The 18,531-nt window shown below is 31.9% G+C and overlaps 1 protein-coding gene and 1 long non-coding RNA gene across 6 annotated transcripts in view; one reads left to right on the top strand and one right to left on the bottom strand.

Annotated features, from left to right (window-relative positions):
* Positions 1-18,531, top strand: part of LOC116427483 (uncharacterized) — a 51,657-nt gene that overhangs the window by 15,601 nt on the left and 17,525 nt on the right. Inside the window, exon 3 of one of the 4 annotated variants that reach the window (XR_012999179.1) lies at positions 15,690-16,080. The exons of 1 other annotated variant lie outside the window; for it this stretch is intronic. This is a non-coding gene — a long non-coding RNA (uncharacterized LOC116427483). Of the gene's footprint in view, positions 1-2,615; positions 2,857-7,843; positions 8,032-15,689; positions 16,081-18,531 lie in introns of those variants that run through there. 2 more of the 4 variants (XR_012999180.1, XR_012999178.1) reach the window with 2 other exon arrangements.
* LOC116427478 (putative inorganic phosphate cotransporter) overlaps positions 1-18,531 on the bottom strand; it is a 41,675-nt gene that overhangs the window by 13,505 nt on the left and 9,639 nt on the right. The window contains exons 1-4 of one of the 2 annotated variants that reach the window (XM_031977880.2): positions 11,562-11,722; positions 9,220-9,347; positions 5,857-6,157; positions 2,068-2,324 (exon numbers count right to left, since the gene is read on the bottom strand). In XM_031977880.2, coding sequence (XP_031833740.1) covers positions 2,068-2,324; positions 5,857-6,157; positions 9,220-9,347; positions 11,562-11,616 — 741 coding nt within the window. In that variant the 5' untranslated portion in view covers positions 11,617-11,722. Of the gene's footprint in view, positions 1-2,067; positions 2,325-5,856; positions 6,158-9,219; positions 9,348-11,561; positions 11,723-18,531 lie in introns of those variants that run through there. The other variant, XM_031977879.2, reaches the window with a different exon arrangement.

The raw sequence follows: 18,531 nt of genomic DNA, 5'->3' as shown, positions 1-18,531 counted from the left end.
ATATTGATATAATATTGACATTAATTTCTTATAGTATTAGTATTATCATTAATAATAATATTAATTACATTGTTCGGAAGGCAATTGTATTACTTTGTGATTCTAATATTTCTTGTATATGTAGCACGCTCTGTTTGCATCATATAAATGGAATCTAGAAATACGAGAACTCTGTCCGCGTGGAAAATTCTTGTAAGGCCAGTATCTTATATTGAATTATGCATTATGTAATGGGTAGTTAACGTCAGACGGAAAACTAATAAACACAATAATTTTTTCCTTATATTGAACTGAGCTTACTCAGTTCTATTGTTATTATTATTATATTATTATTATATTTATATTATCATATTTTCTATTGTTATTATCTTACTCAGTGATATTATTGAAGTTTTTGTATTGATTGAATTCCGTGTGTTTCTTTTTTTAAATTGCACATTAGCAATTATATATGTATCTATTAATTAACAGCAATTTTCACTTTAAATGTGTGTACTGTTACGGTGTAAATTCAGCGTTGCAAATGTCAAGAAAAAAACGACTACATAAAAGTGCTCCAGGACAGGGCAGTACTTTCCAATTTCTAGACTGGGCACTATTTATTTATTTGGTTTTGTTTATTTATTATTATATAATCATATTAAAGCCTGATAATCGTAAGAAATTTAGAATTTTGCTGCAGGCATGTACGTTTGAAAATCATTTTTTCAGTTTGTTAAAAATACGAATAGACATAATAAACAGATATACAAGGTTGTTTGTATAAAATTTGTTATCTGTGTGATGCTTTAACGCATGATAAAGTAAAGAAGGCTTTCCCTCATTTTATGGTACGATTGTAAATCGTTTTCATCATTTTTATATTATTAATAGAAATAAAGGAGAAATATTTACATTGCATTTGTTTTCTTTAGATTTTAATCTTAAGACATTATGTCGAAATCGTAAAAATGAAATTTCGAGAACATGTACAGATTTTCTATAGTCTTTCTCGGAAAATAGTTTTCTTTGTCTATATCATCGTAATAAATTGTGGATTACACTATGACGTAACCTACCTCCCACAACAATCATGAGATTAATTACTACGATTGCTTAGTATGTATCACAGAGACACTGTATTATGTAAACGGAGTCTACTAAACAAATCGATGGATCACATACCTATTTCAGAAATGGAATTTATGTCTTTAGAACACTTTCAATGATAGGCATTCTCTTCGTCAACTACATTTTTCCTGCGATGATCAGGTTTATAAATCCGGTTTGCTTCGTTATTCATTATATGCGTTACAAAAACTATTATTGCCAAGTGAAACATACCAGAAAATAAATAATTTAACATAAGATTAAACACATTATATGTATGTTGCAGGAAGTAAGAATAAATATGTTTCCAGTTGAAATTATGTTTAAATTATATTTGTTTGTAATGTTGTCCGTCGTGAATGAAGTTTCATGGGTGAAGAACATTTTCAAACATTTTCGCAGCAGGTGTACGATCTGTCAATCTTACGTCTATATTTTTTTCATAAGCCAGAATGTTACATAGTTACGCGACGATATCAATCAATCTCGTGATTATTAATCCGAGCAGGTAGCGTTGCAGCAATTAAGAGCTGACTATGATGCTATTCGAAGAAACTCCTTTTATGCAAGAAAATATTTTTAAAAGTGTAAATGTAGTCATTCAAAATTGTACCCAGAAATTAGTAAAATGCTTTTGCAATACATTCTTTCATGAACTGTACATTGTAAAAATATATACTGAGTTCTGTTGGAGATGAAAATTGTAAAATTGTAGACCTGAATATCTCATACTGGTTAAACAAATTTAAAGCAGCCAAAGTGTAACTTCCTCCTCACAAATTCTACAGAACCTATTCTATGTTTTAATTTAATAAATATCCTTAAGATCCACTCATAGCAGTGTAAGGTGATATGTACTTATCATAAAATAGCCCATACATTAGAAGAAGATAATAAATTCCATTATAAATATTACATTGTAATATTTGTGATATTCTCAAATGCGAAATATAAGAAAGAAGAAAACAAAATTTTTACCGTATTGTCAGGTGATGCATCCTCTTTGTCAGAAGTTCCTGAACTGTCTTCTATGTGTTGCATTTCCATATTTGATATTCGTGGATGTACGGACGGGCTATCATAACCAAATATGAAGTACGTAATACTCCAAACCATGGCTAAAGCTCCGAAGAAATAAAATATAGACGGCCAACCTGCAGCTGACCCTCCTAATAGCCCAGAAATTGGAAAGGATATCACAGTACCGAATTGTCCTCCGGCGTAGGCAAACGCACCTGAAATAAATCACACATAACTAGCTTTAACCCAGAGTAATTAAATAACATGTAGATATTCTTATATAAAAATTTAAGAATATCTTCATTACTTTAAAAATAACACGAATTGCGAATAAACGTGTATGAGTTATCGATACGTTTGTTTGACCTTTAGATTAATAAGGAAAAAATAGGTCTTATATAGGGTGGTTAACCTATTAGAAATTTCTAATTTCTCTTCGTCGAGTTTCTTTTTATAATTGCTAAAAGTGCCTTCAGTCTGATTTCTACAACGTATTTGTTTTTCAGATAGTCCTAACAAAAAGCCAAGAGGTGTTATCCAAGTAAGTTCCACTAAAACTACCCAGACGAGTCAAAATGACGACCCATTCCTGAGATTTGTAATTATTAAAAAGATAACAGATGTTTCTCTAAAAAATGACTAAAGATATTGATTTAGCAATATGTAAACTGAGTTAGAAATCAATTAAAGTTTCAATAAATGCACTCTTGGAGTTTTTATAGAGGAATTTCAGAAAGTCAATTCAACTGCTCGGTAGTTTAGTATTAAAACTGGAACGTATCGGTTCCGAGTGAAACAGTGATGGGGAACTGAAATAAAATCGTAACTGTTATTAGGTAGATCGGTTTCTATATCGGTTCCGAAGAACCGAAACCGATATAGCTCAGAATCGATAGACCTAATAAGAATTATAACTCTATTTTGGTTCTCCATGACTGTTTCAAGAAATCAATCCCGGTTATAACTAATCTGGAGCAATGCGGGTGTATATATCGGTGTGTCATTTTGCCAATACTATTTCGAATTCAGTTGTTTTTGTAAGGAAACAGCACGAATGGAATCAAACAATAGAAATGTTTGAAAACGTATTTGCTTGTTGATATTTCTTCTCAATTGTGGATTTTCCAGTGACACGTGTGCTTCTTATACTTGTTGTGTAACTTAGACAAAACATAAAATATGCAATTATTTGGAATCATAGTCTTCTTGCTGATTTTAATGACCTTGAGATATGTTCTTGGAGGAATGATTCTGAAGAACTTTTCCTTGTATCTATATATCACTGCTCGTTCGGCCTTAGTTATCGAGATGTACGTAAAAATATTTGTAACATTATTTTTGCGTACTTTTCTGAAATTAACAATAAGCCCGAATTATGCCTATAAAGTAGAGCTGAAGTTTACAACAATTGTTGATGTTTATTTGAAAGTAAATTATTCAGAATAATATTCTTGATAACATATTTCAAGATCATTGAAACCGGTGAGGTAACCACAATTCCGAATAATTACCATAAAATATCTTTGACTTTTTAAAGATCGTACTCAAACACTATTTTGCGCAAAACATTGTGGAAAATCGATCTAAAGTAAAAAGAAATAAATGATTCTATTCTCCTATATAATTGTTTTGTATGATTATTTATTCTGCTTGATACATCACTATACATCATCAGTTAGCAAAGACTAAAACGAACAATTTAAGCGTGATGCCAAATTTTAATATTTCATAACTTTTTAATCATTCACGACCGATAAATATTTTAACCCTCTATAGTTTAAGGAACGTATTAATCGATAAGTTGTAAATTAAACAAAAACTCTGATTTTGTCTCTGTTGGTTCTCATCTTGTTTTAATACCTACCTTCAGTTATTTACAAAAGTTTTAGAATCAGTGTGGCTATGATTTTCAAAGTATAAAATTCACACGGTATATTCACATGTATAAAGTAATAATGTAACAAAAGACGAGTCTCAAGAATATACGAATAAAGTTAGAAGAAAATTTAACGTACATAAATTGTCATATTATTAGATGTAGGGTAGACCAAGGCGAATCGGATGGAAATAGGAATATTGGCCATATTTGTTATATTGTTATAGAAATGAGCATGCTGACTAAAGAAGAAAGAAATGATAAGGAAGGAAAATCATACAGGGAAAATTCCGGTATCCATAAATAGAAGCAAGTAAACTGTACAAGGTTTCTGAAAAATATATGTCACGATCACCACAGCGCAGCGTGTTTCTACACCTTTCATATGATGGAGAAGGATGTGTGAAAGTGTTCGCAAAATTCGTTTTGACTTTCAGAAAAAAAAAGATTAAAATTTGTTATTGCTGCATCGTGTTTTACTCATTGCGAAAGTAAATAGTTTGAAAGAAATCAGGGGTCAGAAATGAATAGTTTGCTTACAAATTGTCGTTGAAGTTCCCATTGGAGAGTAAAGAACCGCGATATTCAGGATCCTTTTCTGTTAGATGATGGATCACTGGACTCGACTCCAGATGACTTCGTCTCGTGTCAAACTGCGTCCCATTTTGTCATTTTGCACTATAGCAAAACACAATCATTGCATTCGCTATCTCGACTGACCGATACTCGAGTATACAATTTTTGTGAGCGCTTGTACACATCCTTCTCCATTAAATAAAAGATGTAGAGTCACACTGCGCTGTGATAGTTGTCGCATATATTTTTAAAACACCCTATATGTTACGTGATTAAGAGGTTAAAAAATGAAGGGAATATTGTAAATAAAGTTCATACTATCATTTAGAAAGAATGTACCGTCCGGCTTAGAAGTGTCATTTTCATTTATTTATTTTTTCCAGGGTAGGGGTGCAGCCCCCGCCTGTAAAAAAACCAGCCCATTAATACCAATCCCTATTATCTAAATAATGTTCGAGTACACATATTATAAGTGACAACTTAAATAAAGATGGAAAGAAATTTTTAGCGTAATGCGAAATTGTAATGCTTCGTAATTTTTAAACCAACACTCACTGACAAAAACTGTAAAGGCCTGAGTATTCAGAACAATGGCCTTAACAATATGTGTCAAGATAAAGATCATACGTGGGTTACTCTTTTTATAAATAAGTACGAAAACTCCTCATTTCCGGACATATTTTTGTAAATATCTGGAAAACTTGGCCGAGCGGCGATAATTTGTATAGGAAACAGTTGTTCAGAATGATAACCTTGAAAACATATTTCAAGGTTATCTAATTCGGTGAGGAATGTTGTACATGATTACCGACTATTAATAAGGACATTAACACGTTCATTACCAGCGTTTGTTTCAGTGACGATCCTCTCAATTATAATATTTTATTCAATTCAATAAATCTTCTAAACAAACTATGAAAAAATGAAGCTAAAACGAGTCATCGAATCCCTAAATGTAATTTCGTAGCTTATAACTTTAATTAACTATGTGTATATCTATAGGATTCATTTCATTTTCTTTACATAAAATATAGGATTGCAGCCGTCAAAAATATGTGAGACTGATAGCGAACGTGTTAACCATAGATTTGTGCTTGCAGATTGTTATTTGGAAATGATGGAATTTACCCTACGGCTAAAGTAATTATGCAGCGCAGGTGTAGTTTGATCTTATTAGTAACCTTACTTGTGTGCAATAAAGTAGGTAAAATATTGTCAATGTGAAAGAGGACTAATAATTATTGGTTTTTAGAATGTAATGACACTCTACCATGGATATTTATAGCATATCTTACCGAATCGTGATCTCTCATTTGGGTTTGTCCATTTCGAAAGAAGGGTATGTGTACAAGGTAAAAGACAACTCTGACAGAGACCCATGCATACCCTACAGGCACAGACAGCCATCAAACCTCCGTATTTTGCAGCGATAGGTGTTAAAATATTCAAGGCACCGCAAATCAACATGCCAAAACTCAATAGTTTTTGTGCGCTCCAAATTCTCGCAATGTAGCCACTTGGTATTTGCATAACCGTGTATCCCCAAAAGAAGGCACTCAGGATGGTCGATTGTTCATTGCTGTTCCAATTATACACCTATTGAGAATAATAGTGAATTTTATAAAGAACTATAACGATTGATAAAACGAATATTTTCTAATCGGCACGAGCTTCACAAAAGTAACACTTTTATAATAGTTTCTTAATATTAACACCTTATCTACGAAAGACGCCAACTTGGCGTCAAATCAAATTATAACCTTTTCGACAAGATGTTAGTATATGTACAAATTATTTAATAGTAATAAATCTAAAGATGGCTTCAGCCGAAATGTTGTACATTACACATTCATATGGGAAATTTTAAATGACGAGGAAAGACACTAAGAGGGATTGTGTAGTAAGTTCAAAGAGTTAATGAAAAGTTAGAAAATATGAAAGCAGCAACTACTGTGACATTTTTCCTAATAAATCGTAGAATGCATATAGGAGATTGCTTTTATAAATATTATGATAGCATTAAAAAATGAATTGTTAAGAATAATTAAAGTAACGAATATATAACAAAATTTAATATATAATCACTTATAGATGTTTTTGGTTGATGTAATAAGATTTTGCGGTGTCAATATGGACAATAACATCGATTGTACATAGAAGGCAGCAGATAGTTTTAAAACGTATGTATATATCCATACAATATATAAATTATATGCTAATAATTTTCTTGCTACAATTATGAAAAGGGAAAAACTTTTAATTTACATTAAAAAAAATATGTTGGATTCTGCTACTGATTTTCCTGAATGGATATCACCTTTGAATTTTTAGATAGCATTTGCATATAGGTATACCTATATTGTCGGGATCATAGTTTATTAAGAATAATGTTTTACATTTCGCCTCTTACAAATTTTCAATTTAAAAAAATTGAAGATCAGCATTTTCCATGCATTCGTTTATTTCTTTCTTTAATAGAAATTCAGCATCTATTTTAAATATACCAATTGTATATTAATAATTTCGCAGCACCTGACTTAACTTTTTGAGTTTTGAATATTACCTTTCTGTATTAACAACAATTAACGTTAAAAACTTTTAAAGAAACGTTACTTTAACACGGAGAAATGGAAAATATGTAATTCGATTTTTTATTTTTTCAAGTACAGTCTACATTATTAAAATCTGAAAAATTTTAGAATAATAGTAATAACAAAATATCGTTGTGAAAGTATAAATGATGTTGTTTTAACTAAAACTTCTTTAAAAAATCTTTCTTTTAGACCTGTCAATATTTTTATATATCTACAACTAAGAACAATAAAAAATTCTGATTGTTTTTTATTTTTTTCTAAATTAATGCAATTTAAAAAATGTTTAATACTCGAGATTTTCCTTATAACTAGTTTCTAACAATAAGTCAAGATGGAGCATTCAAACCAGATACACTTTTAATATTCATACTTGAATCTTATTTTAATCAAAACACTCTAACAAATGCGTTAGTTTTATTAAGAAAAGGTAATAAATAAACTGAGTTTCATCATTGTTAGTTACACTATTAGTACACTACATATTTATTTAGCAACTCTATTTGGTCGTCAGAGGAACCTTCCCTTAATGCAAGTCTAATTGCTAAGAGTGAAAGGAGAACACGCATTTTCGGTTCTAATGTGCTATTTGCACAAATGATATGCCGACTGACATACTAATCCGATCGCGATGCGGCGAAAGTAAATAAAGCACACAGTGAAAACCCCTTTCGCTCTTATATCGTTCTAGGTACAATACATAACAACTTTTCGTCAACGCACGGTACATCGCAGCAGGTGATCTCACGGATTTCGTTTCAGTGTGTCGCACCTCTTATGCGGTTGATAATCGCGGTTTTTATTTAGTGTTCTCTTTGTAAATGTGCCTGGCGTCCGAAATCTGGCGATTTCGCGTGAAAGTTCTCACAATTGTATAGTCGCTCGTACCACGGATTAAATCATAGTTACGATATATGAGCCGCTCAGTGGTTGAATCGATTAACTCCATTTTTCGAATTTTTTAACGTTTTATCGTCAAAGCGTTTCATTGGCTCTTACTTTGTATACTTAATATAGATTTCGTTATGACTGGATTTGGTACCACGAAACAATACAAAGTCTTTTGGTCATGGAAAAATTGTAATAATAATAAAAGTTACTTCCAGAATATTGTATTTTATGTAATTTACATATTTGTTAGATTGAAGCTGTAACTGCGATAACCAGTTAAGTGTGAAGTTTAGTTGGAAAAACCTCTGGTTCTGCGCGCAGTAAAATCGAAAAATGGAGCGTGTACTCGTTGAACGCAGGACGAATGCACGTAGAGTATATTTTAATGAAAGATCAAAGCGAAACAAAGAAGAATTACATGTTTATGTGAAAAAATAAAGAATTCATCGCTGAAAGAATTAGTATCACGTCAAGCTTTACGATAACGTGTATAATCGTCAAACACAGTTAACTGGTTAATAAAGTAAAATACATTCTACAATGTTGATTAGATTTTGCATTTAAAGGGAAATTTTAAAAATCAATATGTAACGATTGCATTACTTTTTTCTACTTTTTGTTTTGTAGGGATAAACGATTTGTCCAATGAGTGGCTCATATGTTGTTTCAGAATACGTGGGCACAACTTGATTGGTCTATTCAATATACCAAAGTAAAAAAAGACGTTCGTACAGATGTATGGACGATATGACCATATTTCTAAAATACAGCTAAACTTTTATCTTCCCATAATTTTTTCAATGAACTGAGTTCTTCGTTCAACTCTCTATAAATAACGTTCGATATATCCTGTACAATATTTTAAACATTCTAAAACGGTTTGTATTGTGTAAACATTCCCTTGTAACTTTTTATAATATTAATAATGATTGTCTGTGTTATATAAATGCTGAAACTGCAGTTTCATGCACCTAATGCATATTCTTACTGAATATCATTCTTATGATAGCAGGTAAATATTAATACAAGAAACAAGGTCGTACCTCGGGAACAAGGTAATATCGGGCATATGTTTATATGAAACTTTTTTCTTTCCGAACACACCAGTGAAGTTGTACCCATATATTTTGAAGTATTCTATACTATTATTAGAAATATTTGAATAATACAACGTACATCATGTTGAGTTGACGAAGTATTCGTCATTTCCACAATGGCTATCGATATACATACTCGAAGGCAGTATCCGATAACATTTGCCAGAAACCAAAAAGAGGCCTGTGCATGACGTACTCCAAATCCACCTAAAATAGAAAAAGTGTTTGTTACCAAATTACATAATTGTTAAATAAAAATAAACTTTTGTCACTAATAATAACTGTCTTTATAAATATTTTCGTTAAATTTCATAGAAGTGATAACGGTTATTAATAAATAAAAGTATTTGAAGCACAGAATTATTTAATCACTCTCACATATTTGATCATAATCGGAGAACAAAGCAAAAATGTGGTAACAAGAAATTCTAGAAGCTGAATGATGTTTTGTAGCAATTAAGATAATTTGCAATTAATCCATTATTTTCTTTTTATCGGATTATAAGTAAATGCGGTGACAGTAATGTCATCAACAAAAGTTTGTTGTCCCTGGGATTCGGATGGGTTTCCAATTTCTTCAAATAATTTCTGCTGAATTTCTGTGATTTCTTCTTTTACAGTGTTTATGTCGAAATCATGATGGAGTATCTTGTTTCTGACATACCAATAAAAACTTTGTTCATGCTTGTCGAGTATCTATTTTCTTTACTGACAATAAATAGTGCACGTTAAGAACTATACATTATTAACTAATATTATTAACGTACTATATGCGTATAATATCGTATAATAATATACCAACTTCACACATAATTTGAAACAAAATTATTGGCATCGTTAATTAGCAGTATACTTGTCCTTCCAGTTACGTGGAGTAGCCATTCCACATTGAGTTCTCTTAAAGCGAATGAAAATCGCGTAAATAGAGTTTGTCGGTACAAAAGACAACAAAATATTGGGAAGAAAAGCTGGTATAAGTTATAGAGATACATATTTATTTCACATAACTCAACAAAAAAATAATAATAATGACATTTCAGAAAACAAAAGTAAATTTTATTTGGTGTCACTAAATTCAGATTGCGTATAAAAGGTACAGTTTACACAATGTTATCATCTACAGGTAAATAAGAAATTCATGTAAAGGTAGCGCCGCGTAATTGGAGAGACGAGTGTACACCAAAACCTATCCGATTTCTGATTTTTTTCTAATCTGACTCGAGAGAATTGGGCTACCCAAGTGCACGTATATATCTAAAATACACTCTGTGACAAAAAGATAGTATACTATACAAATAAGATGTTTTTGATTTTTAAAACTATGTATTGAATTACGTTTGATATTTATACTGTTTAATAAGAATAACAAATTATTTTAATGTATTTAAACGGATTAATTGTAGGAAGAAAAAACATTTATTCTATAATATACACTGGAAAGTGAAAAACTAGTCCATCAAAAAGCTAGCACATTCTTCTTAAACTACTTAATATATAAAAGAAACTATTATTTTGATATTTTACAGCTTCTCCTTTTGTTTGCATGACTGACAGTAAACGTGTTGGAACAGATTTAAATAACTTTTTAACTAATTTTTTCGCTCGATACAGGTTTTTTAATTCTTGAACGATACAAAACAGTTTTCACGCAGTATATACTAATCTCGTTAACTATGCCCAACAATTTTCGATGATGTTCAAGTCAGGTGACCTAGTCGACCAGTCTAAAATTTAAATATTCTGTTATCTAAAGTATTCTTGTACACACTTTGCTTTATTGACACTCGTACTGTCCAGTAGAAAAATAAAGTTTGCCCTGTAATTCTTACTGCGTGATTCTTTAACTGTTCGCCTATTAAATTAATATAATCAGGACTTAATTTTCCCATTTCGAAGCTTAATTTCATTGCTACGTAACATCCAATTGCAGCGTACACCATTATTCCTCCACGACCTGCTTATAGACGACTTAAAATCTGTTTCTTTACGAAAATAATATTGATACCCATCTGGTCCATCAAACGTAAATCTCTTTTCATCGGTGAAAACGACTCTTCGCAAATTCTTTTTCCAATGAATATATTTTTCTGCAAATTGTAATCGACCCTATTCGTGCAACTTCGTCAGTGGTGGTTTACGCATAAGTTTTCGGCGTTTTACGTATTTACATTTTTTTTACAACACGCTGTGCATTACGGATAATAGTATCTACACCAGCATCTGCTGCAATTTCTTCTGCAGTCGTTACTGAATCCGATGCAGCTCTTAAAATTGCACGTCGTGGACGATCAGTGACTGCTTTTGGACGACCTGTACTGCACCTTTTTCAATAATTCTCCATACTTCTTAAAAAATTACAAATACGCTTACGCCAACGATTTACTATTATCGTAATTTTATTAATAAAAAAATGTTCTTTACGCAAATCCTGAATTGTTGCTATATCACAATCACTCAGTCTTTTACCGCGACCCATTGTATAATGAACTATATACTTTTACAAAATATCACTTTTGAAGTACGCACAGTGTCATATACTTGCTGGTGTAAACAGTTTTACGACTGTCTAGCAACTGAAACAGGAAAACTTTGAAGATGTATTATCATTTTGACGTAGCGATCAGTACAGTCCTGTTCTCATGGAGTGAGACAAAACTATAGAGAATTTTGTTTCCTATCGTTACGTCTCACTTCATCGCATTCTGTCTCGCTTCCGTCCTTTGTTACTGCCGCGCGCCAATAATGACCATGCATCGAAAGCCAAGGCTGCCCGAGCACCGCGAATGGAAGAGTCCTCTTGCCCCTGTGCACTTTTAAACCTATGGTCGCCTTGCCTGATGCGAGAACAGAACTGTATAACGTTTTCAGCTTTAAACCCATAGGCACAACAGAGGTGTTTGCCTTGAACACCTGCAACGTATTGCTAACTGAAAAGCGACGCATAGAACAAGAACTTTTACTATTCAATTATGTTTGCAAAAATTAACAAAATTATACGGTACGCTATCTTTTTGTCGCGGAGTGTACATATGTATGTATCGGACACCCAGCCGAGCTCGCTTGACTTTTTCCGGGTCAGACCTGACTTGATATTGTTAAAGGTTGAGGAAATCTTAACTGCGAAAGTCAAGTACACTCTATATAAATATAACGTTTATTTTCTTTGTGGTACTGTTTTATGCACATAAACATTCCAATGCAATTGCACTAAATAAAAAGACGGAATCATGAAAGCCATGCCACCACACGATGGATAGCAGCGTGAACCAAGTTTCTTTGGTTTCCTTTATTTTTCTTGACAGGTAAATACAGCCGGTACCCGCTCACATACATTAAGAACAATTGAGTAATTACGAAAGGAAGCGTGGTGTTAAAAAAGGAAGTCTTTAAAAAGTCACGGAACACGGCAAACAAAACAATTTGTGCAATTTTTTATTATTTTACTTTTCGTTATTAAATCGTCGTTTATATAAGTAATCGTGCGATTATTTCGGAAAACTCTGATAGTCCCATTCTACAATTCAAGAAATTAACACTGAAGCTACCGAGCAGTTAAATCACTTCTTGAAATCCCCCCATAGAAACTTCAAGAGTGAGACTTTAATTGATTTACAATTCAGTTTGTGCATTGCTAAATCGATTTCTTTAATCATTTCTCAGAGTAACATCTGTTGTCTTCTTAATAATTGCAAAATGAAGACATCAGGAATGGGTCATTTTGACCGGTCTGGTAGCTTTAGTGTTAATAGACGTGGGCGAGTACCCGAAAAGGTCGGAAATACGATAATTGGTTCGGATCGGGTTCTCGGAAAGGTTCGGGATTTCTGACATTATAGATAATAATCAGTGGAATGATATTAAACATAATAAATCATGGAATAATAAAATATAATAAAATATTATTCGTTGATCATTTTTATTTAATTTTCTATCCGTTATAAATTCAGAAATCTCGATCCGAACCCGATGTTTTTGGGTTTTCGCACATCCGTATAAACTAACCCAGATGGAGGGAACACTGATCATAATTGACGATAGCGGACAATGATAAATAGGAAATATAATGATGATGAGCACTACTGAATGCGCGAGCAAACGGAAAAAACAATGTGAGCTCTACGATGGATATATGAAAACGAATGCACTGTAGATAAGAATAACTCCAAACTGTTTAAGTACCATTAAAAACTAGGAAAAGGCTATGGGTGACGTTGGTTGCCGTCGTAGAAATATAACTGGTTAGTTGACTTTCAAGGATGCGGATTCGACTTCCATTGGTTGAGTCTCTTCTTTCTTAAAATCCTACATTTAATAACATTGCTCGGTATTTTAACTTCTCTTTTATGTAGGAAGTGAGAACGGTTCTGCTTAATCAACTGCATATCTTTAAAAACGTTAAAATGGTTTTATAAATATTCTCAAATGCAACATTATGAACATTTAAGCATGATCTTCTAATCATTCAATCGTGCGGCGCATCTCAAATGCAGTTACATTTGTAAATATTTTACAATTCATACTTAACCGTTTGAGTCCCAGGGGTTTTTGCAAAAATTTGATAGAAAAATGCCGAGCGGCGCGATCGTGCTTCCTTCTTTTCAATTTAGAAACTGAATGACGCTTTTCTGTTTTTACAAAAACAGATCTTCAATAGTGCGATCGCTAAATTTTTGCAGTCTTGGGCGGGCAATAACAAAAATAAAAATGAATAATTAGAAGGAAAAGAAATAAATAAGCTTCGTCTGATTCTACGAGCCGATAGACTGGCACTTTTAGACAATGTAGCAGAGAAGCGCCATTGCGCCGCTTGGGACTCAAACGGTCAAAACTAGAGCTCTGGTACCTACAAATCTGATTACGTTCAATTTTGTTGTTTTAAATGATCTTTCGCTATAAATGGCTCAGTACTTTTGTATAAGAAATGATGAGTTGCATCGATTAATGTATAACAAAATACATGATTCCACTCAACAAGAAAGTTGACCTTCATAACTCATCTAAGCGACTATATAGGAAAAACTCACGTATTTCGAGCCATTTCATTTTCGTTTGATATATTGTTCAGTATCATCAATAGTTCCGAAAATAAAAAAAAAATAAATAAATTTAAAAATAAGTAAATAAAAAAAAATACAAACCGAATCTAAGTACAGCAACCAGTACAAAAAAGAAAACTAAACGAAGCTGATCAACAATCGGAACGCGGCTCGGCCAGTAACAAAGACGTGCCGAAATTGAGCCGCCATAACTATCGAGCCGAGCGCCCAACTTTTAAGGCTCAGGCCGGCGGTCGTAACGTGAGAGGTGAATAGTATCTATATATTTTATTACCATAAATAGTATACAGTCAAACCTGTTTTTGTGCGGTAGATAGGGACCGCATAAAAGAAACCGCAAAGAAAAAAATGTTCAGAAATTTACGAAATAGTGAGAAAGTGCTTTTAAACAAAATAAATAATTAAATTACACGTGGAATCATTTTCAATAAATTTAATTTCTCATACATGGAGAAATTTTCACATTGCACATAATTCACTGCTACTCGTCGTAGTCCAAAACGCTTATCTTCTTATGATGAACTATATAACTATATAATATATTATATATAATATATTATAACTATTCTTGTGTTAATTCTTTCTCTGTTAAAAAAAAATCGCACAATATAAATCACACAACAAAAAATCGCATAGAAAAGGACCGCACAAAAACAGGTTCGACTGTACTGAATAACGTAACTGGAACAATTGAAGAAATACTGCTTGTCAATAATATATCTATAATATACAAAGGAAAACACATTTCATAGAAATTTGGACCTCTTTTTAAAAAAACATCGAAGGAAACGGAAGAGCAAACATACGGGCTAGAGAAATAACTAATTCGCCAAAAAATAAAGAAAAACTACAATGTAAGACGAAAATCTTCAGTAAAGCCACGATTGTTATCAATCACAGATAATTCTTTCAAGAAAATTGTATCATGTTTATCTGCTATCATGGCAATCAGGTTGTAATTTCAAGAATTGCGACTGAAACTACAGCAAAACATCAATATTTTCTTTAAACAGATAAATACCTATCTTGCTATGTGTGCACAGTGTTATTATTATCCGTACCTACCGTAAAGAAAATAATATAATGATTATTGCGTACATGTTTCAGATCACACCAAATTGTACAGCAAACCGTAAACTTCCCCTTTATGATGTTAATAACCCATACAAATATTTGACACGATATTATAAAATAGAAATTAAATATTTCGTTTCCTCTTAAAATTTATGCAGAATAGGAAACATGTCGCGCGAATTGTTAAAACGTAACAAAACTTTTTGCATGCCTTATAATATAATGTAAAGCTTGTATTATATTTTACAGACCAGTCAGATCCGTTGAATCGAATCAACCATAAAAAACACAACTCAATCCTGAGCTTCATCTTTCCCAAATACGTTTCTGCTGCACCGTGCATTGTTCAGAAGGAGAATACTAAGACTACATCCTTAATACTGCTGATTATAAACGTTTAATAACAATTTGTTTGCAGACGAGAATGCCAGGAGTAATACACTACTTCCCACAAGAAAAATGTCGAACGGTTAATCCCGTAAAATGATAACGATGACGCAATAAACTGCCAAGGCAATGCAACTGATAAGCAATAAGAAATAATTAAAAGATTTGAAATCTGCAAGTGCATATAGATTTTCGCATTTTCCTTGCTATTGTTTACACAAATTCTTATTCGTCCTTCACTACACTAAATAAAACACTAAGATAAATCAATTAGCGCATTCAATATTATATAATTTCATTAATGGGGTATTTTTATTTAAAATTCGGTACTTGCCGATGTAACCTGTGCTGCTACGCGAGTCATGTCAAGTCGATTGTGTATATTGATAACATAACGAACGTTGAACAGTTAAAACAAACAATTATTATAACGTTTATCAATTAAAATTGCATAACGATACATTAGAGAACGTTCGATGCAATTTAATAAGACGAGCACAGTTATGTTTGCAACAATGTGAACATCGCTTCCAATAGTTCACAAGTTAACTCTTTGCATTCAAAAGCTTTTCACTTGAAATATTCTATACCTTCTAATTAGATGTGGACAAGATTTTTTAAAATGAATTTATCAAGAAATCACACATAAATTAGGGGACAAAGCTATTTTCCTTCGATATTTCACGTATTGATGCAGTATACAAAGGTTAATGGTAAATACCAAAGTTTCTAATTTCCCTGTATCAAACCATCTGGCGACTGGGGGTCGCCTCTCGAGTGCAAGGGGTGAAACGAATTTCTGAAGAGTGAGTACTTTTAAAATCGCGGTTTGGATTATCGATCCATTCGGTGCTCGACAAATGTTCAGACTTACTTCTCTAGGAAATACAGCATCGTATGAACAAATTTTATTCTATATCTTTGATTCAGTTTTTTATGTAGAATCACTTCTCGCTCGCTTCTACCGCCAGTTACGGGATACCCTGTATAAAACGCAAAATTAGGAAGAGTCAAGAAATTAGTAAAAACTCATTAGGATCTGAATAACATCGCCGTGAGTCTCTCACAACAAAATTCCCTTTATCCATCAATAGTAAGCTTTTATGTCTGTTGCCAGGACTCTTCAATTAAATTAAGATAAAAAAACTTGCACTGCAGTACAAATCAACGCCAACCGTTCATGTACATATTTAAAACGGTATTAAACATAGCATTACAGAATAATAAATTAATAGATCTATATATGACGCAGAATATATCGTAAAGACTGTTCTCATACAAACAATTTAACCTATTAAACTTCGACATGAAAATTTATAAAGCATTCGTGTCAGCATCGAAACTGTGCTGGTCATTTTATATAAAAGAAATGATAAAATTAATCTAATGATAGCATCAGAAAATGTTGTGACTTATTTTATGATTTACTACAAACAAAGTGTATTACTGAACATAATAATGATACGATTGGAATTTATCTCTAAGATTAAATGTTGATTTGATTTTAAGAAATGTTTTGCATAAAATATAATCAGTTTTTTATCCCATAAATCAGTTTACATCTTCCGAGTTTTTCTTTTTTCAAGAAACTCTCGAAAGGGAAGAAAACTTTCAGAAAAAAGATCATGCAGAAATATAACTGTATCTGATGATAGATATAACGAGTTTAATATTTTGTTTATAATATGTTTATATTTTTAATTCCAAACAATTTTAAGAATAACGACAAAGTATTAAAATCATTGTACATTTTTTTTAATGTATTTGTGTATAGCAAATAAATGTTATCTAATGTTACGTGTTCGAATATTTGTTCGACCTTGGAATTGAATCTAATTTCATTCAGAATATATTTTTCTATATAACAATGAAAAATAAAATAATTATTAATTTCACAAGTTCACAATCATCACAAGTCAGAAAATTTCATAACTATGTTTCAGGTATGTATGTAGAGCAATATTTCCACAAGTGTTCGAATATTATAATAAATCAAGTAACTATAAGTGCGATATATCAACGAATGGCAATAGCTAAATTTTTCACATCATATTACATAATGCGTTTTATAGATAAAAAATGAAATAGGTTCCAAATTGAAATTTGAGAAAAAATAAGATTATTGAAAATGAATGCGCTGAGAAACTAACTGATAAACTGAGAAAATTTAGTAACATTTCGTGGCCTCTCGACAACGCATTGCGATAATTTATCAGTTGAAGACGTAAAGATCAGAATTTGAGGCACATGTTATCATAAATATCTAATAGAAGAAGAACAGTAGCGAATACACGCACGATAATGTACATGACTTCAACAATGTAGGTACTTATATTAATTGATATAAGTAGTATTACAAATACTAATTTGATATAAAGAATCATTAAGCTAATCTGTATAGATTTATCGAAACGATATTTAACTGGGAATTCCCAGAGTAATAATAAAGAACACGATCTGATTATGACATTTTATACCGAAATATTCAAATTGCGATGTTAATTACCAATAATAATTTTTAATGATAGTTACTCCTCCATTTTTCAATTCTTCAAAACCATACGAATATGTTTAAAAAACATGTGTTTAGAATTATGTTTGAAGAAAAGCTAATGCTGCTTTTAATGACTTCATACCGTATTCTCATTTCGCCTAATTTTTTGATTCCTCGCCGCTTTGGATGACCTTGAAATATGTTGTCAAAATCATCATTCTGAACGAGTTTTCCCTATACATGTGACTGCCATTGGGCCTTAGTTTGGAGATACTCGCAAAAATGTCTCGGAATGGAGAGTTTCCGTACTTATTTACATAAACAGTAACCCTCAAATGACCTTAATCTTGACATAGATTGTCAAGGCCGTTATTCTGAA

This window comes from Nomia melanderi, chromosome 8 (assembly GCF_051020985.1).
Source record: "Nomia melanderi isolate GNS246 chromosome 8, iyNomMela1, whole genome shotgun sequence".
Taxonomy (NCBI): Eukaryota; Metazoa; Arthropoda; class Insecta; order Hymenoptera; family Halictidae; genus Nomia; species Nomia melanderi.
This window is presented reverse-complemented; position numbering and strand designations above follow the sequence as displayed.